The 23,906-nt window shown below is 43.9% G+C and overlaps 1 protein-coding gene and 1 long non-coding RNA gene across 11 annotated transcripts in view; one reads left to right on the top strand and one right to left on the bottom strand.

Moving 5' to 3' along the window:
* Positions 1-23,906, bottom strand: part of Atp8a2 (ATPase phospholipid transporting 8A2) — a 554,904-nt gene that overhangs the window by 440,837 nt on the left and 90,161 nt on the right. For 6 of the 9 annotated variants that reach the window (XR_004116436.1, XM_031362595.1, XM_031362598.1 and 3 more), the window contains one exon: positions 6,344-6,488. Coding sequence is in view for 8 of the 9 variants with exons in the window: in XM_031362594.1 (XP_031218454.1) it covers positions 6,344-6,488 (145 nt within the window). In the remaining variant the exon portion in view is untranslated. Of the gene's footprint in view, positions 1-6,343; positions 6,489-6,616; positions 6,688-6,944; positions 7,158-12,018; positions 12,068-23,906 lie in introns of those variants that run through there. The other 3 variants (XM_031362597.1, XM_031362601.1, XM_031362602.1) reach the window with 3 other exon arrangements.
* On the top strand, positions 6,766-10,696 carry LOC116085149. Of its 2 annotated transcripts, none has more exons than XR_004116443.1 (2): positions 6,766-7,403; positions 8,714-10,696. It is a non-coding gene; the product is annotated as an uncharacterized LOC116085149 (long non-coding RNA). The 2 variants fall into 2 exon arrangements; XR_004116442.1 differs by lacking the exon at positions 6,766-7,403 and adding an exon at positions 7,943-8,130.

The following is a 23,906-nucleotide window of genomic DNA, read 5'->3' on the forward strand; positions in this document are numbered from 1 at the left end:
AGAAGGGAAGGGGAGGAAAGAGAAAGGAAGGGAAGTGGCGGGGAGGAGAGGGGAGGAGAGGGGAGGGGAGGGGAAGTGAGGAGGGGAGGGGAGGGGAGGAGAGGGAAGGGAAGGGAAAGGAAGGGAAGGAAAGGGAAGTGATGTGGAAAGAGGAGCACACTGAAATAGGTCCCTAATCCAGGTTCTCAAACAAAATGTCTTCGCCTACCCAAATGGGAGCAGTACAGATGTTTCTTTGGTTCCATTATGCACTCACACAAGGGTCAATTTAATAAAGAAATACTGCCACCAAAGTCTGTTCTCCCAGACATTTGCTGTCTCCTTAGAAACATCAAATACTTAACTAGCCCTAGGCTGACATTTTTTTCTGTTTATATATATACATATATATATATACACATACATATATATGTATATATATACATACACACACACATATATACATATATATATATATGTATATATAGAGAGCGAGCTTAGGCACAGTGGTTACCTGAAATACACTGTGCCAATAACTCTCTAATTTCAATATTTTTGATGTAAGATGTCTCAAAATCCTGCCACGTGTATAAACCAGGTAGCGCTTTTAATTACCAGACTTTTCTGTCGAGCTATTCGCTGCTAGTGCGTACAGAATAAATATTCCTGATCTATTCTGATGTTCCTATCCAGGAAACAGTGTCTGCTTTGGAGATTAACCAAGACTTTCTGACTCTAAAGTAAAAATAGCAAAAGCAGAGACGAGATCTCCAGGCTGCTTGAAGGTAGCTAGGTAGATGAGCTCAACATGAGCAAGAAATCTGCTGAGGATTTTAGCTTTAACAAACTTGACAAGTACAGCTCTCCCTGTCAGAGGTACTCAGGAGTTGCAATTTATTTTCTTACTTATTTATTCATTTATTTGCACACACTCGTGCATTCATATGCCTATGTGGGTGTGTAATTGTGCACATGCACGTGTGCATTCATGCATGTGTGTGTATGTGTGTTTGTGATGTACATACATGTGTTGCATGAGGCATGTAGAGGCCAGAGGTTGATATCAAATGTCAACCTCAATTACTAGTTTTTGAGACACGGCCTCTCACTGAACTTGGAGTTCACTCATTGGCTAGACTAACTGGCCAGCAAGCCCTCTTATGTCCGAGATTGCTGGAATTATGATCACATATGAGAATGGATTTAAAAAGATATGGTCTATTTTTAAATATGCATGTGGGTATGCATATACGAGTATTGGCAGTTGCAAGTCCCATGTTGTGGGTGTTGAAAACAGAGCTCAGGTCCTCTGCTCTTAGCCACTGAGCCATCCCTCCAGCCTCACAGGCAACTTTTTACGTGAGTGCTATGGACCTCATCCCAGGTGCTCACTGTGAGCGCTGCACTACATGAGTCATAGCCCTATCCCCTGGTTATTTATTTTTGAGATGCCTCTGCATCCCAAACTGGCCTCTATCTGTCACATAGCTGAGGATGACCATGAACTTCCAATCCTTCTATCTCCACCACCCAAGTGCTGAGAATACAGCCATGCACCACCAGGCCAGGTCTATTTCAAGCCAAACAGGGAGCCTCTGTGCCCACTTGGCAAACTCTACAAGAACCTGCATTCCTAACTCCTTCAAATAATGACCTTTTGCAAATCAACAAAAACGTATTAAGATTTTGGTGGTGCTTCTTTGCTAAATAATAAGCAGGTTTAACAGAAACCAGATTCTGACTAAATTCTGTAGGTTCAAAGTTTTTAGAAAATCCCTCATCTTTATAGAACCCAACACCATTGTCTTTAGCACCATACACACTCACATGTGCAGCGCAGCTCACAAGCATGTGGACGACTAAAAAGTTCTCCATTCTCTCCATCCTGGTTCTCTCTCGGACATTTGGGTCCCAGCACGTACAATAAACATCCCTTACCAATGTGACTGAGGCCTGATCTTCTGATCTTGTTTACTTATCTGCTTTCTTTCCCTGTCTTGTCTCTCTTAGATTTGGGACTATCCACATAGACACAATGAAACTGAGTCCAGACACAGAATCCATGTGTTTCACATGTATTGCATGCATTAGCCTGACAGTAACTTTCCTGGATGTTTTTGTTGTGCCTGTGTTTTGATGGTGACCCACCACATGAGGTTACATGTGGAATGTTCCACTTCTGATATGATGTTGAGTCTCAGAAAGTTTCGGCTTTTTTCTTTTAATTCACTACAAAGATCGGGGCTGGCCTGGAACTCACAGAGATCTACCTGCCTTTGTCTCCCAAGAACTGGAATTAAAGGCATGTACCACAACGCCAAGTTTTACTATTCATTTCTAAACAATGAAGAAGGTGATCGTCCTCTTAGATAAGAGCCAGTGCCTAGGAGAAAGATGCTTCAAAATTGATCGCCGTGGCAATGATGCTAATTTACTGGCTTCCCAGTGGAAATGTCAGAGAGCACAGTGCATACAGCAAGCTACTCAGTGTTAGGTCCAAGACCAGGGTTTGGAGAGACTTGCACACACATGATACAGCTCTCAGAACTAAATTTCGATTGCTCCCATTTTAGAAACCCCACATAGACGATTCTGTACATGCAGGGGCAAGCAGAAATGACTGTTCACTCTCCAAGCCATTCCCTGGGTCAAGCCTCTTCCTTGAGTCACGTCAGTTCCCTGCCAGAGTACAGCACACCATCTTTTATATACCTTCCCAAGATGCTCAATAGCCCCTTTCCTCACTGTCAAACACCCAGGCCTCGTCCATGTCTTTAAGTCAAACACCAAACGCCTGCAAAAGTAAGTACAGAGTAATTATCAGGGCCATGAGAGTCCCAGCCAGAAAGGGCTTAGGATGGAGAGAGTGAAGAACTCTGAGCTAGAGGGGACAGACTTTGAAAAGATCCCCCTGTCAGTGGGCCATCAGGATCCTCAGCTGTCCCCTAAGGTTCTTTCTTTCCAAAAAGCTTAATTTACCTAGGGGTGCAGCATGCATCTAGTGTGTAAGGCAGGCTCCATCCTTAGCACCAGAGGAGAGGGGCAGTCTGAGGACACCCATGTTCTTCATGGGAGAAAAAAAAATATCCTTTAAACATAGGAAATTATATTAAGAAAAAATTGTTTACCAATTTCCTTTTATAAAAACATCCCCTTGAATAGCTTAGCTTTTAAAAAAAAATCAGTGTTTTATAAACTTGACTTCAGCACTACTAAAGTGCTCAAATCCCATGGCTCAGTGTTTGGTAAAAGCCCTAAACTCTAATGTCAAGAAGCTCTGTAGTCAGTTCCTAATGAACTGCAAGTCATTGGCAGCCATTAGTGATTCCCATTAATACTCAGCAGAACTGGAACATATACTCCAAGGCAATTTTATAGAAGCTCTGGGGCCACACTGTAAAGTTCTTAGCCTAGATCTAGTGCTTTTCGAAGAGTTCTTACAGGTTAAACCATAAAGTAAGAAATGATCATTTTTCATCAATAGGAGGAGAGGACCTCGGCCCTGTGAAGGTTCTGTGCCCCAGTGTAGGGGAATGGCAGGGCCAGAAAGTGGGAGAGGGCGGGGTGGCAGGCATGGGGAGGGGGGAGGCAACAGGGGTTTGTTTTTGTTTGTTTTTTTGTTTTTTGGAGGGGAAACTGGGAAAGGAGAAATTCGCATGTAAATAAAGAAAATATCTAAAATAAAAATAAAAATAAAAAAAATTAAAAAAAAAGAAATGATCATTTTAACACTTAGTATGATGTAAATGAATCCATATAGCAATACAGCCGGTAATAAGCCTGCTTCATTTCTAGCCAGTCCAATACACATACACATACTTATTCCAAACCCTTCTCCCAAAAACGTACAAGTGAAACTATATTATCAGGTAAGCAGTTGGAATCCCTCTCAGGATAAAACTAGTCCTGATACAGACAGTTATCGAGGCCCCATTACTCTTAAATGTTTGCCCCCCATCCTAGTTTTCCTCCCCTTGCTATGATAAGCACATGGCCACAGCAACTTGGGGGCAAAGGGTTTATTTACTTCAGCTTACAGTGTTGAGGCCATCACAAAGAGAAGGCAGGGCAGGAACTCAAGGCAGGAACCTGGGGGCAGGAACTGAAGCAGAGGCCAGGGAGAAGTGGGGCTTACCAGCTTGCTCTCTGTGGTTCATCAACCTGCTTTCTTATTCACCCAAAGACCACCTGCCCAGAGATGCCACTATCTACAGTGGGCTGGGCTCAAGTCCCCCACCCAGACTTGGCTCCAGATCCATCTAATGGAGGCATCTTCTTACCTGACGTTCCTTCTTTCCAGATGCTTCCTTTGTAAATCAGGGATGGGGTAGGGTCCCTATTTTATTGTCACTGTCTCAAACCTTCACAGAAATACCGAAATTGGCGGAACTAAGCAAAAGTACCCTTTGAAAACACCGAAGTCTATAAAAAGACAATGATCCCCCAATCCTACTTCCTTACATAATATTTAACTTTTTTAAAATGACCTTAGTGTTTTTGCAAGGAATTCAATAGACATATGAAAGGTGAGGCAACATAGAACTATATGGGCAATGCTGGGCTCCAGACTGCGTTTTGTGCATTCGGAGTAACACATCATCATTCCAAGCTATGCAGTCACTCTCTATCTTCCACACCTCCACCTTCCTTCTCCAGCCCCAGGAACCACTAATGTATCAGGAAACACCTCTCTTCTGGCCGTGTCATATAAATCAGTTCATACAAAGTGAGGCTTTTCAGGACTTGTTCTTTCATTTAATACTTTGAAGGTTCATCCACATCATAACACTTTATAGCTAGGTAATATTCCACTGGGTAATATTCCACTGTGTGACTCTTCCACTCTTCAAGAGTCATCTGAATGAATCCCTGAGTGTGTGCATGTTTTGGCCACCATGAGTGATGCTGCTATGAACATCTGTGTAGACGTGTTTGTGAGGACCTCTACTTTCACGTGTGTTGGCTATGTATGTATCCCTAGCGTTGGAATCACCAGGTCCTATGGTAACTTTGCCTTGATCCTTTTGGTGGCAGGCCAAACTGCTCTTCAAAGCAGCAGCCCCATATTTCATTCCTATTGGCCAAATGTGGGAGGCTCCAATGTCTCCAAGGCTTTTCCCAATTTTACTGTGTCTCTTTTTTAATTAGTAGCGTTAGTTTGTTAAACTCTAATGTTCTGTTTGTAATGTCCCACATCTCAAAACAAGCCTATTTGTTCAGGAATGAGGACTCAGATATCCTAACCTTTACTTTTTAAATTTAAAATGTGTTCAAAGGTCATTCTTGAAACACAAAATAAAGCCACACAAATCTAACACTCCCTTAATAAAATGAAGGTACCATCGCCACATATATACATTGTTATTCTTTCCCAAATCCTATCAAGCTATAGAAATGACCAACAACCAGACCTTGATGTCCGTGTGGTATTACTAAGGTACTGTAAGAGTTAAATATCTAGCCACAAAGTTTTAGCCAAAGGTGGGGGGAGGGGAAATCTCTGTGGAAATCCAGACCTGAGTAGGATGTTCTAAGCAGCTCACTAAAACTACCCTCAGAAATCACACACGAAGCTGGTAAAAGCTCAAAAGTTTAATGACAGTTCTAAGTGTGCTAACACCGAGCTAAGAAACAAGCTTTGCACAGTAGCAAGAATTTGCTTGCTGGTCAGATGAATGGGTTTGATTCCTAGCTTTCCCATTTAGTAGCTATTAATATATGAGCATAGTACAACACTTCACATCTCTCCACTCCAGTTTCCTGATCTGGAGGCAATGACTTGCTCCATGAGACACTGGAGATGCACTGCTAAGGCATCTAACACAGCGGCCAGCTGACAGAAAGCAGACACTAAAATGCTACCTTCCATTCATTTTTCTGCTGCCTTTGGGCAAGACTTCCTAGCAAATAAGACCCTTAGTAAATGCAGTGGGTCGCTGGGAAATGAATGCGAGTCCCTGTAGCCTGCGGGATTCCCTTATAAAGCACTTCCCCACAGATGTTCTGCAAAGTACTCAAGAGAGCTGTGTGACAAAGAGAACCATCAAAGAGGTTACACGGAGACTATGGAGATTCTTGGAAGGCAGTCGGGGGTGAGAGGACACCTTCACTTTTATCGGTGGCATTAGAATAACTTCCGCAAGGCCCACAGATGGTCTGGGCATAGCATTGAAAAAGAGAAGGCAGCAGCTGTGTTCACATGGCCCATTGGGCGCTGGGTGTGGACCTCTGGGCTCAAGGTGGGTGCAGGAAGCAGAGATGTGAAGTGCTGGGGGAAGCAAGTGAACTGAGGGCCGGCCGGGTGATGGAAAAGCCATCCCATGAATGTGAGCATTGAGCTTCACCCGGCTGCCTGTTCTCCTACCTGATCCGGTTGTCGCAGAATTTGTTGAGATGAGATTGGTTGAGGTAAATTATGCGGGCCGGTGCCTCTAGCTGGTCTCCAACAGACGTGGCCCGGGACATCTCATCCTCTGCCTTCTTGTAGCCCGCAGAAGAACGAACGGGTCCTGCAGAGACGAGGCGCGGGGAAAACAAAACACAAAGAAGTCAGCCTCCAGGCCCGAGACTGCGAGCCGGCTGCAGGCGGGGACCAGCCGCGAAGGATGCTCTGGAGAGACTGGGGCCGCCTATGTACCTAGGCTGCCCCCCCTGGAGACCAGACTGTAGCCACAGCCGCCGCTGCCGCGGCAGGCCCCGCCCCACTCAGCCCCGCCCTGAACCTGCGAGGCCCCACCCCTTTATGACTGAAGACGCCCCACCCCGACCTGTGAGTAGGCACCACCCCCTGGGCCCCGCCCCGCCGTCGACCAGTGAGGCCCCGCCTCTCCCTCAAATCGCCATCCCAACCTGGTTTCGTGGAAAAGGTTCCCCAGCTTCTCTAGCTGTGGATTTACCAGAGACCTCACTCCGCCCTAGACCTTCAGGAGGCCCGGTGGATCCAAGTCAACCCTATCTCGCCCGACCTCAGCTCTCCCGGGTGTCTTGGCGGCCCAGAGCGCACGTGGAGATGGAGCTGGCTGTGCACGTAGCTTGTGGTACCCGCGCTTGCCAGGTTGGCCCAGGGGCGATGGCAGGAGGGCCGCTTTAGACTGCCTGAGACTGGAGAGGAGGCCAACGGAGTCAGCAGCAAAGCCAGAAGACCTCTACCTAGCCGAGGCCACGCCTTGCCCTTGCACTCGGGACCTGGTTTTTCTGGGCTTCTTTGACAGTGTTAAGTCACAATGAGATAAACAGCCCTAGGGAGATGCTCTACTTGTAGTCATCACAGGTGACAGCACCTCTGCTGTGGAATCAGTCACCCACTAGGTGGACGGAGCTTGCCCCCACTGCGAATCCTGCACGAGCTCCTCTGCTGGTGTCCACAAACAAGTCAGATCACTTCAGAGGAGCAACTAACTTCATCTCCAGCTCTGGTCCAATGTGTGAGCTCCCAGTTCCTTGCTTAAGTAGTTCCTGCGGCTCCCACACAAGCTTCCCTGCCTCCCAGTTCTATAAAATTGATAGCAAGCCTTATTTAGAAGCTACTGAATGGGCTTAATTCTCCAGCACTTTTCTTAGGTGTATGCAGACGTATATACTACACTGTGTGTACGTGCGCGTGTACACACACACACACACACACACACACACACACACACACACGCAGCAGCAGCAGCAGCAGCAGCAGCAGTTCCAAACCAGCCCCTCTGGGAATAGACAACCCACCTTGAGATGTAACCCTTAGGAAGAATCAAAGCTTTGCAGGTGGAACCTTGTCTTCCTTAAATATTCATCCAACTAAACTTCATCTTCTCTATCAAAAAGGTGTATATTGCACACCATTTACCAAACTTGCATCTTATGAGAGTAAACTCCAACTTGCTAACTACAGAGATACCTGTTCCCTGACATGGAGAAAAATCTGAAAAGCTACAGTTGTGTTTAAATCATCTTAACTACAAGGATTACAATCCCTCACAGGAGAAAGCGGAATATGAAAGGCAAACTGAGTATCCGAGTGGACATACTCTGCAGACCAGTGAAGGAGTATTAAGCCTGGAGTAGGCTGACATCCAGCCCACACACCTGGGTCGTGTCACAAGCCAGATAAAGCCCTTTTCTGCTCTTCTTGAATGAGTGCAACACACCCAGGCGTTCTCCACACCCAGGGTAGGAGCAATCCCTCACCTCTTTTGCCTTCGCCACCTACTTTCTAGTGCCTACCAGAGCCAGGAGACCATGCCAAGTCCTCTCATTACAGAGAAAGGGCAGCAGGAAACAACAATGTCTCCTTCCATATTGGCTACCCCACCAGCTCTGCTTCCTGGGTTTCAATATAGGAAGACTTGGCTTTGTCTCATTTATTTTCTTTCCATAAGCTAGGAAAGGAATCCCGGGCCTTTCCAAGACTTTGCCACAGACCCATATATCCCCAACCCGGGTTGCTTTTTAACACACCCATGACTTTTAGGCAAATGGAGATACATTTGTGAATAGCCTGTATAAAAGAATAGTATTCTCTCTCTCTCTCTTTCTCTCTCTCTCTCTCTGTCGCTTGACATGTTTCATTTCCCACCTCAGCATTCATTGCCATCGCTTGACATTATTTGTGATGTTTGTTCATATCCGACAGCCCAAGTTCCAGGACACTAGAGATCTGTTTTGTCTACTACAGTTACCTGAACAAGAATCCCAGAGTCCTACAGCTTGGCACATGATGGGAACCCATAAAGAATGTCTTTGAATTTCCCAGGTAGAGCTAGAGTGACCAGCACAGAGGACCAAAGATCTACCATTACCTGGGATCAGTCTGTTGGCAGAACTGCACTAACGTACTGGCTCTCCACTCCTCTAAGCACCACATCCATGAAATCCACATCAAGGGAACTCCCGCTATTTCCTACTTTGTGGACCCTATCCTCCCCGATTCTGCACCACACTGCTTTGTAAGTGATTCTCATAAACAGCCACACCTGAACAATCAGTTGTTAGATGTTGTTTAGGTCACAAAATAGGAGATGTCATCTCTTGTCCTCAAAAAATATCAAGTAGTTTAAGGAATCAAGTGGCAGTCCACAGCATTACAGGTGCCTGGCAGTGAGTGGCCATTTATAACCAAAACTAAGAGTGAGACTCAAGGTGTTAAGGGAGGTCAGAGGTCGCATGTTAAGGGAGGTTAGAGGTCACACAATAACTTGTGCTTTGAGTGGGAAAGAGGCTGTGAGCAGACTATAGATGCCACGCTAGGTTGAGAAGGCCCAGCTTTGACTTGGGCTTCATCTAAAGCCACAGAAGATATCTAAGCAAGAAAGATGAGCATCCAGCAGTGATGGAGAAAGCAGCAGGAAGCTGACTATACAGAGATCAGCTGTACAGTCTAGGCACAAGCTAGTAAACGCATGAGTTGTTTTTGAGAGAGGGAAACTGGTTGTGTGGGCCATAAAGGGCGAGGGAACTGGATACCTGCGGTTTAAAGCAGACTAGGACAAAAAGCATTACAAGCAGAAATAACGGAGAGATTACCAGTGATCAAGGGCACATACTACTTTTAGGACTTGAGTTCAGTTTCTAGCACCCATGTTAGGTGGCTCAGAACTGCCTGTAAATCCGGTTCTAGGGAACCAGACACCACTGATCTACATGGACACTTGCAAGCATACGCCATATATACACACACATACACATAATTAAAAATAATAAAAGAATGGAAACAATAGCTTGCTCAAGCAATTAAATTCTGATAACTACTATTAATGGTGAAGGATTATTGACACAAGTAAGTGGCAACAGAGCAAGATTGACAACATATCTCCCAAGTTTTAGAATGCAACAATGCTCATCTTCCTATATTTAACAGAACCACGCTGTGGGATTTTAGTCTATGAAGAAATGGTTGATCATCCTCAATGCCAAGATTCAAATACATTTCTTCTACCACCATGACCTCATCTTGACCTACCCCTGAACTGGAAGATATATTTTCAAAATAACACAAATTTGTATTGCCTAAGGAAAACACTATGCCATTTATAGCAGGGCACATTATGATGAAGGTTTCAAATTTGGACTCCTGAGACAAACCCTGAGTTAATGCATTTTGCAGATACCACTGCATGATAGCCAAGTGTATGCTTATAACTCCCCCCAAATAAGCAGGCACAGTGTCAGCAGATAGTTGGGTCAATAGATACCTGGTAGAAAAAGAAAGTGAAGGGAAAGGATTAAGTGAACAAGACTAGTTGAATGAATGGGCGCCTCAGTTTGCTCCCACAGAAAGCTGTGAACAACTGATAGCCAAGCCTTTGAGGGAAAACACTTAACTTGCCTAATCCTGAAGAATGGCCATCACAGCAGCAGTCATAAGCTTACAATGAATGAATACAGACTAAACCCAACGGGTTAGATGCCTCCTGAAGGCACCTATGCAGCCATGGAACCATGGACTACTTCCTTATCTGGGCATTGAACCCTGCTTCCCTCAGGGGCAAGCCAGTACCCAGCAGCTACATCTGTGCTGTGCAGTTCTATGGATGCACCGCAATTCTCTGAACTGATGATGGTGGCTACATGCTCAAGGTGAGCCCTGATGAGTCAGCAAGCATGGGAACCAGAAAGGATGGCAGAGGCTGACCTGTAGGGACACACTTTGCAGGCCTGAAGCCTTCTTCCACCCACCAATGAGACCAGGAGGCAGAGGAAAAGTTTCCTTTAAAATAAATACAAAGCAGCTGAAGGACAGCCAGAGTCCCCTACTCCGTCCCATCAGTTTGAGGTCTTTGGTTTCCATATCTGATATAAGCCACACTCTCATCACTCTATCAATTACTCATAACCAGATATACCAAGTAACACATAAAAGAACCCATAGATAATGTATATTACCTTATAAGACAGGACAGCAAGAAACTGAACCAGGAGGAACAAACTACTCTTCACTTATCACCCTGAGGTACCATGGTTCCAGATGTCTCAGACACGGGTCTCATTAGACCAGAGGTTCTCGACCTTCCTGATGCTGTGACCCTTTAATCCAGTCCCTCATGTTTTGATGACCCCCCCCCAACTACAGAAATATTTCATTGCTACTTTACAACTGTAATATTGCTACTGTTATGAATCATAATGTAAATATCTGATATACAGGATGTCTATATGTGACCCCCCCCCAAAAGCATCCTGATCCACAAGTTGAGAACCACTGCATTAGATACACGTACTTAGACCCAGAGACACTAGACCTCAAGAAGAAAGACTCCATAGCAGCTTTCTGGATCCTGGTTTGAATGAACCCTTAAGTGGTTGGAAGGTAACCTAGCAATGATAGACAATAGCTGATCATGTAAAAGCAATGGGTAAAGAGTAGGAATGGGGCAGAGAAGATCGGGCTAGCTACTGTAGCCACACTACTGGCTCCAAGCACAAAGAGCACTGGATACACACGTAGCACCTAGCTACTGTAGACTCTCCAGCAACCCCTGCCTATCATCTCTAGCTCTTCTCTCAGCTCTGGTTCTCCTATCCATCTCTTTTCCCATGCCAGTGGGAGATAGCGTCCATATGTGGTGGCAAACAAATCCACTACCATTTCACTCATGTGCAGCATGTAGGTGATAGGAAGAAAATGCAGCTCGCTGGTTAGGAAACAGGACAACAGACCTCTCCTGGAGACAGGGCAGGTACAGGTAAAGAGGACAGCTCCATTCTAGCCATCGTAGAGCTAACTGCACGGAAATCATGCTTTATCAAAGTGAAAATTCCTAGTAAGCCTTAACATCTACTTGCAGTATGAGCTGGAATAGAAGATATTTTTGTATCTTTATCTTACTAAGATTTATGTAGTATGTATAAATAATATTAGCATAGGTTAAACAGATCCAGGCAGTTACAGGCTTTTAAGTAAGGAAGTAAATACAAAATGGAAGTTACCATAGCTAAATTATTACAAAGTGTTTCATTGAGATAAGGAACATAGGGTGAGAAACCCTTCATTCTGAACTGCATTTTTTTTCCCTAACACAATCAACGTGTCCATGATTCCAAACAATGTTCAGGGCTTACCTAGTTCCTCCATCTCCCTGGCAAAGTTTTACCATCTCTGAGTAGGGATCTGGAAAAAGAAATAATGTAGTTCTTCTAAGTCAAACTTTGTTTAAATGGCCTGTAACTCGCTCTGAGAGTCTGGTGGAGATGAGAGGGAGAGAAGTAATATCAGACCTGGTGTGGACAGTCAAGAATGTGTCTGGGAATAACACAATATCCCACTCCTGTGATACGAAAGACCAGGGCAAGACTTTAAAGAGTTTAAAGTCAGCCTACACGCGCACGCACACACACACAGAGAGAGAGAGAGAGAGAGAGAGAGAGAGAGAGAGAGAGAGAGAGAGAGAGAACACATCTGTATTTATTTGGGGTCCTGGGAGAGTATTTAAAAATCCTTGGAATTTCCTGAGCAGCAGAAACATTGGAGCCTTTCTTATTCACAGTGAGTATCTTTATCCACTCGAGTTTATGCTAAGATATTGGTTGAAGGTTTAGATGCATCTAGGCATGCAACTGATGCCAACCCCATGTTAGAAGTCCAGGACTTTGAATCAGGTCCACCAGCACAACATCCCAACCTATAGGGCAGCTGGAGATTGAGTTCTATTGTGTAGTTAATAATCCCACTAAGAACATCTACATAGAGGAAACCAAAAAAAGCAAAAACAAGACAAAAGCCACTCTGGATACAAAGCTCATGCTAAGGACTCAGGTTGGTGATTCACACTAATGTGCAGACAAGGTGATATATTAAACCTCAAACCTGGTATTCTCCCCCACTAAACCCTAGTACCTTTAAATTTAGATGGTCCTGGGTTAATTCTTATAATGAAACTCATTACAAGTGTAGTATGTTCCTGAATTCTCTGAAGGGCTTGTAATTTATAATGCAATTGATCAGAAATGCTGGTGGTCTGGAAGCCTGAGCTGTAGCTGGTGCACTGGCAAGTGCAATTCTGTGTCACTGACTTAACTTCTGGCCAGTTAGTGTTATAACTGTGAAGTCTTTATTTTTGTATGTGGGAGTACTGTGGGTAGAGGTGTATATGTATGGCGTGTGTGTGTGTGTGTGTGTCTATGTGTGTTATGTGCACACATAGAGGGGTGTACCTGTGAGCACATAGGTGTGGAGGCTAGAGGTCAATGTCAAGTCTCTTCTTCAGCCAGTCTCCACCTTATTTTTAAGGCAGAAACTTTTATTGGACCCAAAGTTTATCATTTAATTAGGATGACTAGCCAATGAGCTCAGAGATGCTCCTGTCTCTGACCCTTATACATGGTTTTTCTGTAAGAGCTAGTAATCCAATTCTGGGTCCCAAGTCTCATGCAGCAAGCCCTTTACCAGCTGAACCTCCAGACCCTAGTATTGTGATCTCTTGAATGATGTACTTAAAAAGGAAATCTTCTTAACAATTGCATAACATCTTAGGCCACAGGACAGACAAGTCTAAAAGCCAGATCTCCAGAAACTTGAGTCCTAATCCCTTATACTTGGCCCTGCTGCTTTGTGAGCCTGCAGAAGCTTAAGTCCTGATCCACTTATGTCTGGTCATGCTACTCTGTGAGCCTAGCTAAACAGCTGCCCATTCAGCAACAAAATTGAAACTGATTATAAAAATCAAAGGTTGACAATTGTTCTAAAAAGTGAAAGTCTAAATATTTTAAGCTTTGGGCCATGTAGGTCTCTCATATTCCTTCTCCTTCTTCCACACCCTCTTCCCTTCCATCTATCCCTTCTTCCTCCTTTCTTAGCACAAAAATCTTTAAAGTTTTTTCTTACTGTTTGTTTCTTCAGAGTCTTCCAAATGCCCTTGTGTTAAAGGATTGGTCAGCAGTAGTAGCATTATTGGAAGATAATGAACCTATAGGTGGGAAGGCCTAATGTAAGGAAGTTAGGTCATTGGAAGGGATATGGGGACTCAGGTCTCGCCCATCCTGTATTTCCTTCCCAGTTACCATGGATGAGAAATTTCTTCCATCATGGGCTCCCTCCATGACACTCTGAATTACTGTTGAACTAAAGCCAACAGGCCAAGTGACCATGAACTGAAAATCTGAAAACCCAGGCCAAAATAAGTTCTTCCTAAATTGTTTACCCAGCTGTTTTATCACACTGTTGGAATGAGCACTGATATACCATTTTTACCTCACATTTTTACTGCCTCCATGACAGTTTGTTAAGCATTAATATGCTCAGAATTCTCTCTCAGTTAGATGATGCTACCCCATCTCTACATCCAGGAAATAATAGCTTACATCTACCACCCAGGCCCAGATCCATGGATATGAGTTGACCCACCCCAACAATCACCCCATAGTGGAACTTCTAGAGCACATGAAAGAGCCAATCCTAGAAATCCAAATTGCAGAATCTCCATGACAGGGCAATAACAGAATATCCAAGAAGAATCCTAGTAAGGATCTAGAATTGATAGTGTAACACAAGGCAGAGACCTCAAGCTAGACCAATGACTTCATGCAATGAACATTTGCAAGCACAGATGTGTGGACAAAAGGGTACACTGTGTGACATACTGTGACAAACTACAGCTTCCACAACAAGATTTTTCTTTTCTTTCTGGTGGAAGGTTACAGGGTGGAGGATAGGTACAAAGGGACGGGGAGATGAATGGAATGGGGAGCATGATGTGAAATTCACAAAGAATCAACCAAAAATTAAATTCAAAAAATTCTATTACTTTACACTTTCTAGAAGATGTGGCCATTCAGACTTTTATAATGAGGGATAAGAGGTTAACACGTCTTTCTCTTACTTGAAAATTATACAAAGGTAGCTCTCTCTATGCCTCTAGGCATGCCTTCACTCTAGGAAAGCAGTCATGACTGATTACAGAGCTTTTTAATCAGAAGCATGCGCACGCACACAAGCACACATGCATGCTTGCACACACACACACACACACACACACACACTTCTTAAGATTTTTCAAGCTTAGCTCTGTCTTCTACACCATATTTGTAAAGCTGTTTCATGGCTCTTGAGAATACAGGCACATCAGTAGCAGTTTGGGTGCTGGGGAAAACGGGCTGATTAGCTCTCCTAATCAGACAGACACAATGGAAATGCTGGGCAAATACAGAATGTGGTTATTTTTGCCTTGGCAGACACACTTCAGAGGCTTCTCAAGACCCCACTTTGCACACACTGTGTCTCTCCAAATATAGCAGATGTGATCCACTCCAAGCAAGAGTTCAGAAGCTCAGAGAACAAAGGGAAGATGACAGTGACGTGTCCGGATTTCTTATTTCTGTCAACACTTAACTGGATTCTTTTTCTCTTCTCACAGGAATAAAGAAAATGCAGCAAAAGTAATAGACTGTGGGCTGTTTATGACTTGAAATATTGAGGATGCTGGATCCATTCAGTTACCAAATACCTCCTACATGTGAGGCTCTTTGCTGGGTGGTGGGAGGGAGAAGTACACAGTTGAAGGCATAGCTTTTTATCAACCTCACACTAACTAGATTTGCTTGGGAGGGGGGAACCTTAATTGGAGAATTGTTTCATCAGATAGTCCTCTGAGCATGTCTAAGAGCCATTTTCTTGATTAATGACTGATGCCGTGATTTTTTTTATAGCAACTCTTTCTGCTATGAGAGATACTCCACTGCTCCTGGGACCTCAAATCTGGACTCCAAGCAGGGACATCAGTTTTAAAATCCTGCAGAGAATTCCATAGCGACGGGTAGTCACACACTGCCGTTATAGGGGGCAGGGTTCAGGATACCATCACTGCCTTAGTACCAAAATCTACACATGTTCCAGCCCCTTCCACAATGGCACAGCCTCTGAATCTCAACTGTACACATCCTTTCACTCACCTCTAGATAGCACCTCACGCTTGACACAGCCTACGCTGTGCCTAAACAGACGCGAACCATGCTTCTTTATTATCTGCATGACATTCATTGTTATTATTAAACATTTTTTATCCAGCATCCGCTGAGTCTGCAGATATGAACCCTGCTAGCACAGAGCACCAAGTTGACTCTACAGAACCCGCACTGACGTGACCCCGTCTACTGGGAATCCCTGCTCCAGTATGCCCTCCTAACACTGCATTTTTACAACACAGCGTTAACCACATGAAGACTTTCTTTGCTTGTTTTCTATTATCACCTTTTGATAATACCCCAGGAGGCAAGGTTCATGCTCATATTAGCTATACATTAGCCAATATGCCTCCCCCCATGCCCCAGAAGAAAGACATGCAGTAAATGTGTCCTGGGCATGAACCAAGTAAACACCAGGACTTCACTGTCCTCCTTAAGTGGGCATAGGAAGGTGCAATTCCTCAAGTTCTATTGTAGCTACTCTGACCACCTCTCCCTCCTAAAGTAACATATAATGGACAGCTGGGGAAAATGGAAATGTCTAGTTGCTTGGAGCTCATGATACCAGGGACGTTCATGTGAGCAACTTTCAGTATGTCGTGATGAAGGATGTTCTGGCTCTATGGTCCTCCTTCTCTTCTGCCCCTCCTTTAAATGATACTGTCTAATGGAGGAGATCGGCTGAGGTTTGGAGAAGAGCTGCCTTAACAGAAATGCCTTCTGCCTCCTCTGGTCTACAGAAGGACAACCTATTCTTCCTGCTTTGATTTACATCGACAGCCTTCGCATGGTCTGCTGGGCTTTATGAAATGGTCAAAGTCTTTGAAAGTGGCTCTGCCTCACCCCTGCAGACATAGAAGCCCTGTGAAGGGGCTCCTAGCTGTCCAGTGAGCCCCCAAACCTCCACAGAAAGAGAATGGCAGGGTTAGGAGAGCAAAACCTGTTGCTCTCAAGCATTCTTAATTATCTCTCATACCTCAGAGAAAGAAACCGGGACCTGACACCTGTGTTCTTCTCTCCCCACCATTCTCCTTCCAGTTCTCCAACAGATCAAAGGCAGAGGCAGCTTTCGAGAGCTTGCCTGATGCCATTGTCCAAGCAATGCCTAAAATCCCACTGAGGGACCTCCCCTTCCAGGCAGAAAATGCTGAGGCCTGAACCATCCACCAAGCACTTTGTACGAAGGGTAGGGGATCACAGGAAGCTCAAAACGAAAGGTTCCTATATTCAGTGTCCCTGTGGATCTTGACAAGGTTTTCCTTTCCCAGGAAGACAGAGGCCCTAAGCCCATGGAAGTCAGATGTCATGTACCAGGGAAAAGCACACTCATTGTCTTTATCTATCAACCGAGGCAGCCCAGCTTGTCATGTTGGCCCATCCTCACTGGTTAGAGGAGCCCAGCATCTGTTTCCATCTGCAATCTTAATGCAACCTTCAAAGTGTGCATAGTAGGACATTAACAAGTCAATTGAGGCCTCCATTCCCAGCACTCTGGCAAAGCAAACTTTCCCAGGATTCTGGCTTTTCCTAACTTTCTCGCTGATTTGACATTTTGTGAATCACATTTTCTTCTCAGACACAGAAGTGAGAATACTTAAATTTAGGAAAATCTGTTACAGCAAAGGCATATGGAGTGTCTGCCTCACAATATCTTCAGCCCATTCAGTCCTGTGAGACCAATCCGGTTCATCATGTCACAGACAGGTCATCTGTAATGACAGTTCTAAAAAGCATGCTAGGTATGGCAGCATATGCCTATCACCCCACCACTCGGCAGGGGAGGGCAGGAGGCACTCTAGTACAAGGCCAGGTTAGGCTACATAGTGGGTTTGAGGCCAGCCTGGGCTACATATGGAGACATTATCTGAGGAAAAAATAAATATGTGTCTTTTGTTGAGCCTACCACTATTCCAAGTATTCTGTATTTACTAACCTATCTTTTTTTATTAGCTATTTTCTTTATTTACATGTCACATGATATCTCCTTTCCCAGTTTCCCCTCCAAAAATAGAATAGAATAAAATAAAATAAAATAAAATAAAATAAAAACAAAAACCTGTTCCCTCCCCACTCCCCCTGCTCACCAACACACCCTCTCCTGCTTCCTGGCTCTGACATTCTCCTACACTGGGGCATAGAACCTTCACAGGGCCATGGGCCTCTCCTGCCCTTGATGACCAACTAGACCATCCTCTGCTATACATATGCTGCTGGAGCCATGAGTCCCACCATGTGTATACTCTTTGGTTGGTAGTTGAGTCCCTGGGAGCTCTGAGGGTACTAGTTAGTTCATATTGTTGTTCGTCCTAAGGGGCTGCAAACCCTTCAGCTCCTTGGGTCCTTTCTCTAACTCCCTCATTGGGGACCCTGTGCAAAGTCCAATGGATGGCTGTGAGCCACTTCTGTATTAGTCGGGTACTGTTTACTGACCTATCTTGTCCCTATATAAGATTACACAACTACTATGGAAACAAGTATAGAATGTCTCTAAACAGTCATGTCCCTCATGTCCCTCTGACAGTCAAAGTCAGCACACAACGGAGCTACCTGCACCCTGGTGATCACCACCTTATGAGTCACAATCTACTTAGAACCAGCCAAGTGCTACCAATAGCTAGATGGATAGAGAAAGTGTGATGCACATATATATTGATGTGCACACACCCACAACAGTGTTACTCTACTACAGAGCAGAACAAAGTCAAACCATTAGGAGGGAAATGGGTGGAAGCAGAGAACATCCTTCTAAGGAACATTAGCCTGACTTAGACAAGAATGCTTTCTCTCATATGTGAAGTCTGGGAAAAAAGAAGGCATGAAAGGGGAGATAGACTATTAGAAAGGGAGAAGGGCTTAAAGAGGGTAATGAGTCAGTATGATCAAAGTACATCATAGGTGATGTACACCAGAGCAGAACTCAAAATTTTGTATAATTAACATGCATGCACTCTTTGTATAATTAACATACACTCTTAGAAATGCAATTTAGAAAGCCATCCACTGTATGACAAGAACTTCAAGTCTCTGAAGAAAGAAATCAAAGAAGATCTCAGAACATGGAAAGATCCCCATGCTCATGGATTGGCAGGATATAGTAATATAGTAAAAATGGCCATCTTGCTGAAAGCAATCTACAGATTCAATGCAATCCCTATCAAAATTCCTACCCAATTCTTCACAGACTTGGAAAGAGCAATCTGCAAATTCATCTGGAATAACAAAAAACCTAGGATAGTAAAAACTATTCTCAACAATAAAAGAACCTCTGGTGGAATTACCATCCCCAACCTTAAGCTGTACTACAGAGCGATTGTGATTTAAAAAAAAAAAAAACTGCATGGTATTGGTACAGTGACAGGCAGGTGGATCGATGGAATAGAATCGAAGACCCAAAAATGAACCCACACACCTATGGTCACTTGATCTTTGACAAAGGAGCTAAAAGCATCCAGTGGAAAAAAGACAGCATTTTCAACAAATGGTGCTGGCTCGACTAGGGGTTAGCATGTAGAAGAATGCAAATCAATACACTCCTATCTCCTTGTACAAAGCTGAAGTCCAAGTGGATCAAGAACCTCCATATAAAACCAGATACACTGAAACTAATAGAAAAGAAAGTGGGGAAGAGCCTGGAGCACATAGGCATAGATGAAAATTTCCTGAACCGAACACCAATAGCTCATGCTCTAAGATCAAGAATTGACAAATGGGACCTCATAAAATTACAAAGCTTCTGTAAGGCAAAGGACACTGTTAATAGGACAAACTGGTAGCCAACAGATTGGGAAAAGATCTTTACCAATCCTATATCCGATAGAGGGCTAATATCCAATATATACAAAGAACTCAAGAAGTTGAGACTCCAGAGATTCAAATAACCCTATTAAAAATGGGGTACAGAACTAAACAGAGAATTCTCAACTGAGGAATACCGAATGGCTGAGAAGCACCTGAAGGAATGTTCAACATCCTTAGGCATCAGGGAAATGCAAATCAAAACAACCCTGAGATTCCACCTCACACCAGTCAGAATGGCTAGGATCAAAAACTCAGGTGACAACAGATGCTGGTGAGGTTGTGGAGAAAGAGGAACACTCCTTCATTGCTGGTAGAATTGCAAGCTGGTACAACCACTCTGGAAATCAGTTTGGTTGTTCCTCAGGAAATTAGACATAGTACTACCAGAGGACCCAGCTACACCACTCCTGGGCATCTACCCAGAAGATGCTCCAACATGTAGTAAGGACACATGATCCACTATATTCATAGCAGCCTTATTTATAATAGCCAGAAACTGGAAACAACCCAAATGTCCCTCAACAGAGGAATGGATACAGAAAATGTGGTACATCTACACAATGGAGTATTACTCAGCTATTAAAAACAATGAATTTATGAAATTCTTAGGGAAATAGATGGATCTGGAGAATATCATCCTGAGTGAGGTAACCCAATCACAAAAGAACACACATGGCATGCACTCTCTGATAAGTGGATATTAGCCCAGAAGCTCAGAATACCCAAAGTAAAATCCACAAACCATAAGAAACTCAAGAAGAAGGAAGACCAAAGTGTAGATACTTTGTTTCTTCTTAGAAGGGGGAACAAAACACCCATCTAATGCCATTGTTGCAGAGACAAACTATGGAGCTGAGACTAAAGGAAGAACAATCCAGAGACTGCTCCACCTGGGAATCCTTTCTATGTTCAATCATCAAATCCAGACACTATTGTGGATGTCAGCAAGTTCTGGCTGACAGGAGCCTAATATAGCTCTCTCCTGAGAGGCTCTGCCAGTGCCCGACTAATACAGAAGTGGAGGCTCACAGCTATCCATTGGACTGAGCATAGTGTCCCTAATAAAAGTGCTAGAGAAAGGACCCAAGGAGCTGAAGGGTTTGCAGCGCCTTAAGATGAACAACAATATGAACTAACTAGTACCCTCAGAGCTCCCAGGGACTAAACCACCAACCAAAGAGTACACATGGTGGGACTCATGGCTCCAGCAGCATATGTATAGAAGAGGATGGCCTAGTCAGTCATCAATGGGAGGAGAGGCCCTTGGTCCTATGAAGGTTTTATGCCCCAGTATAGGGTAATGCCAGGGCCAGGAAGTGGGAGAGGGTAGGTTGGTGAGCAGGGGGAAGGGGGAGGAAACAGGGTTTGTTTTTTGTTTTTGTTTTTGATATTTTTTCAGAGGGGTAGCCAGGAGAGGAGATATCATTTGAAATGTAAATAAAGAAAATATCTAATAAAAAATAAATAATAAAAAAAGAAAAAAGATGGATAGAGATAGATAGATAGACTGATAGACAGACAGACAGACAGACAGACAGACAGACAGACAATGTCTAATTCAGATCGGAAGTGTGCTGGATGGCGTTAATAATGGTTAGATGTGTTTGACTAATCTCACTACCACTATCATTTCTGAAGTACTCAATGTAATGTTTTATAATGTCTCAGCCTTTAAGAATATAAAGTTACCGTAAACACTGTGATGATTTTTATTTATCTCTGTCTTGTCAATATTATTCTTGAGTCAATAAAGGAAAAACAGGTCTAACATTGAAACAGAGTCATTAAAAAAAAAAAAAAAGAAAGAAAGCCATCCTCTTGCATTTAATGATCGTGTGATCTGGTGTGGAAAATTAAGAGCAGGAGAACTGACAGCCATGAACATGGGGTGCTGCCCTCCGCCTGGAAGTCCTCTTCCTCAGTCTGTGCTTTTCCTCAACCTATGTCTAATCATTAGGACACAGCTTAGGTTTTCTCTCCTCTGAGGACATATGGTAACAACCCAGGTTGGGCCATATGACCCTGCTTCAGGTGCAGCTGGTATGGTTCCAAGAAATACCTTGCTACATCTTGCGCAACCCTACCACACATAGTCATACTGTGTGAAGCAATATTCATGAAATGCTAGTAAGAGGCATTGCCTGAAGAGAACGCCAGACAGCGGTGTCCTTGGCCATTGTCTGTCCTCACTCTTGAGAGGCTTCCCTGTTCCACAATGCTCCCTTTGGCCATCATCCACACTCACCCTTTAAGGGTGCTCTACTCTGTTCTGTAAGAAAGCGCAGTGTCCAAACAACTCGATCTCACATGAGTTCTTTCAAGAGAGATCACAAGGACTGGGAAGCTGAGGGAGTCCAGAACAAGATCCCACTCCGCTGTGGTCGGACTTTCCTTGCCTTCATCATGGAAAGGTCAGAACTGCCCTTCCTTGGACCATGGAAGTTCTTCCCTTAGCTCTGAAAGCTTTCCTCGGTGTGTGCAATAGCCCTCCTTGGAGTCCCTGTCTGTCCAGTCAACACTTGTCTTAAGGGCTTTTGAAGTACTTTTCTATTATCAAGATTAAATTCTGTGTGTATATTCTCAACAGTTCTATTAATGTCTCATCTGTTTCCCAGGATCTACATATTCAAACCACATCAGACATTACCATCACTTTGGGCGAACAGCCTTGGGAATGGATCTTAGAATTTTCAGACTGAAATGAGTTATACCTATCATAGTCTTAGTAGTGACCCTATTAGTCTTGAAGACTGTGTGCTTAACTGCTATATTAGTTCTATCTCCTTGCATCCAGAGTCAACTCACCTTTACATGGTCCTATGATGATCTTACTACATCTATCTGTAGTCTCCTTGATTATCCTCTAGGAGATTAACACCGGCAAGAGTGGAGACTCTAAAGCCCTCTATTCCTATTTTTAGTCACAAGTAGCCATATCAACTGGACCCCATCTCCTACATGATTCAGGGGCCTTAACTCCTGAAGGTGTTTTCTTGGATATTGGCAGGCTTGTAGGTCATAGGGGATGAACCCTTTTCAACCAACAGCTTGGAAAACAGGAACCAGAGGACTCTGCCTACTGCTCAACACATGGTCACCCATATCTCTGGCCCTGGTGGAGGCATGACCTTCTTATCTACTTGGGAGATCTTACCAATACATCACTAAACTTCATAGGATTACTCACTGGGCAAAGGCTTTCTAATAAGGAACAAGGGAAAAGAACATTGTTTCCTCCTGGAAGAGTCAGTATAGTTGGGCCTGCCTGCCTCTGACCTGGGAAAGAACAACTGTCTATTCCGGAGGCTTTGAAGTAGTATGAAGTCTGTCTGAAACATAGATGACTCGTTGGACCTTGTCACTGTTGCTCTAGAGAGTGCTGTGCTCTGTTCTGTAATAAGCACCTCAGTGCAGAGATCGTCTAGAGAATACCCACTAGATGAAGAAATCATTCCTCTTTGGCTTTTAACCTCCTGCATGTATGCAACTCAGGCCATGCTGCAAAGCAGGCCAGCAAGGTAGAGAATACGAGTATTTGTATTTATTTTTTTCCTAAGCCCCATTCATTAAGAATATTACAAAGCATACAAATGTTATTCAAATATGTGGTGTTATGGACGTTACCCAGAAATCTTTGCAAGTGGGACTTCATTATATTTACTGTTATTATGTGTATACATGTGGTGGTGAGGATGGAACCCAGGGCTTTATGCATGCTAGGCAAGGCCTCTATCACTAAGCTGGAGCCCAACTCCAACATCCACTTAAAAATAATCAGATAGAACCTGTGAGTGATACTATTTAGGTATCTCACCTTACAGAAACATCACCACAATCATGGCACACACGGAGAAATTCTGACCTGACCAGTGATGCTTTGTCATTATGGTAACCTACCATAGAGTCACCACAGTCATGACAGTCAGCTCTCTGTCACTATAACAAACACCAGAGAAATAAAATTACAAAAAGAAAAGGTTGATTTTTTTTTTTTTTGCTCATACTTCTTGGTAGTTTCAGTGCAGTTTTTTTTTTTTAAATTGGCCTGTGATCTGATCCCCAATACTAAGTGGAAATGTGTGGTAGAGCCCCCCTGCCCACCTCATAGCCAGTACACAAGACAGAAAGAGAAAAAAAAAGTCTGGAGCCTCACAATCCCCTCTAACCTCAGTGACAAAGGGACTCTCAGTATGGTCTGATCTCTTAGGGACTACATTCCTCCTACGCAGTGTGGTCCGATCTCTTAGGGGCTA

The sequence above is a fragment of the Mastomys coucha genome, unplaced genomic scaffold (genome assembly GCF_008632895.1).
Source record: "Mastomys coucha isolate ucsf_1 unplaced genomic scaffold, UCSF_Mcou_1 pScaffold9, whole genome shotgun sequence".
NCBI classification, from domain to species: domain Eukaryota; kingdom Metazoa; phylum Chordata; class Mammalia; order Rodentia; family Muridae; genus Mastomys; species Mastomys coucha.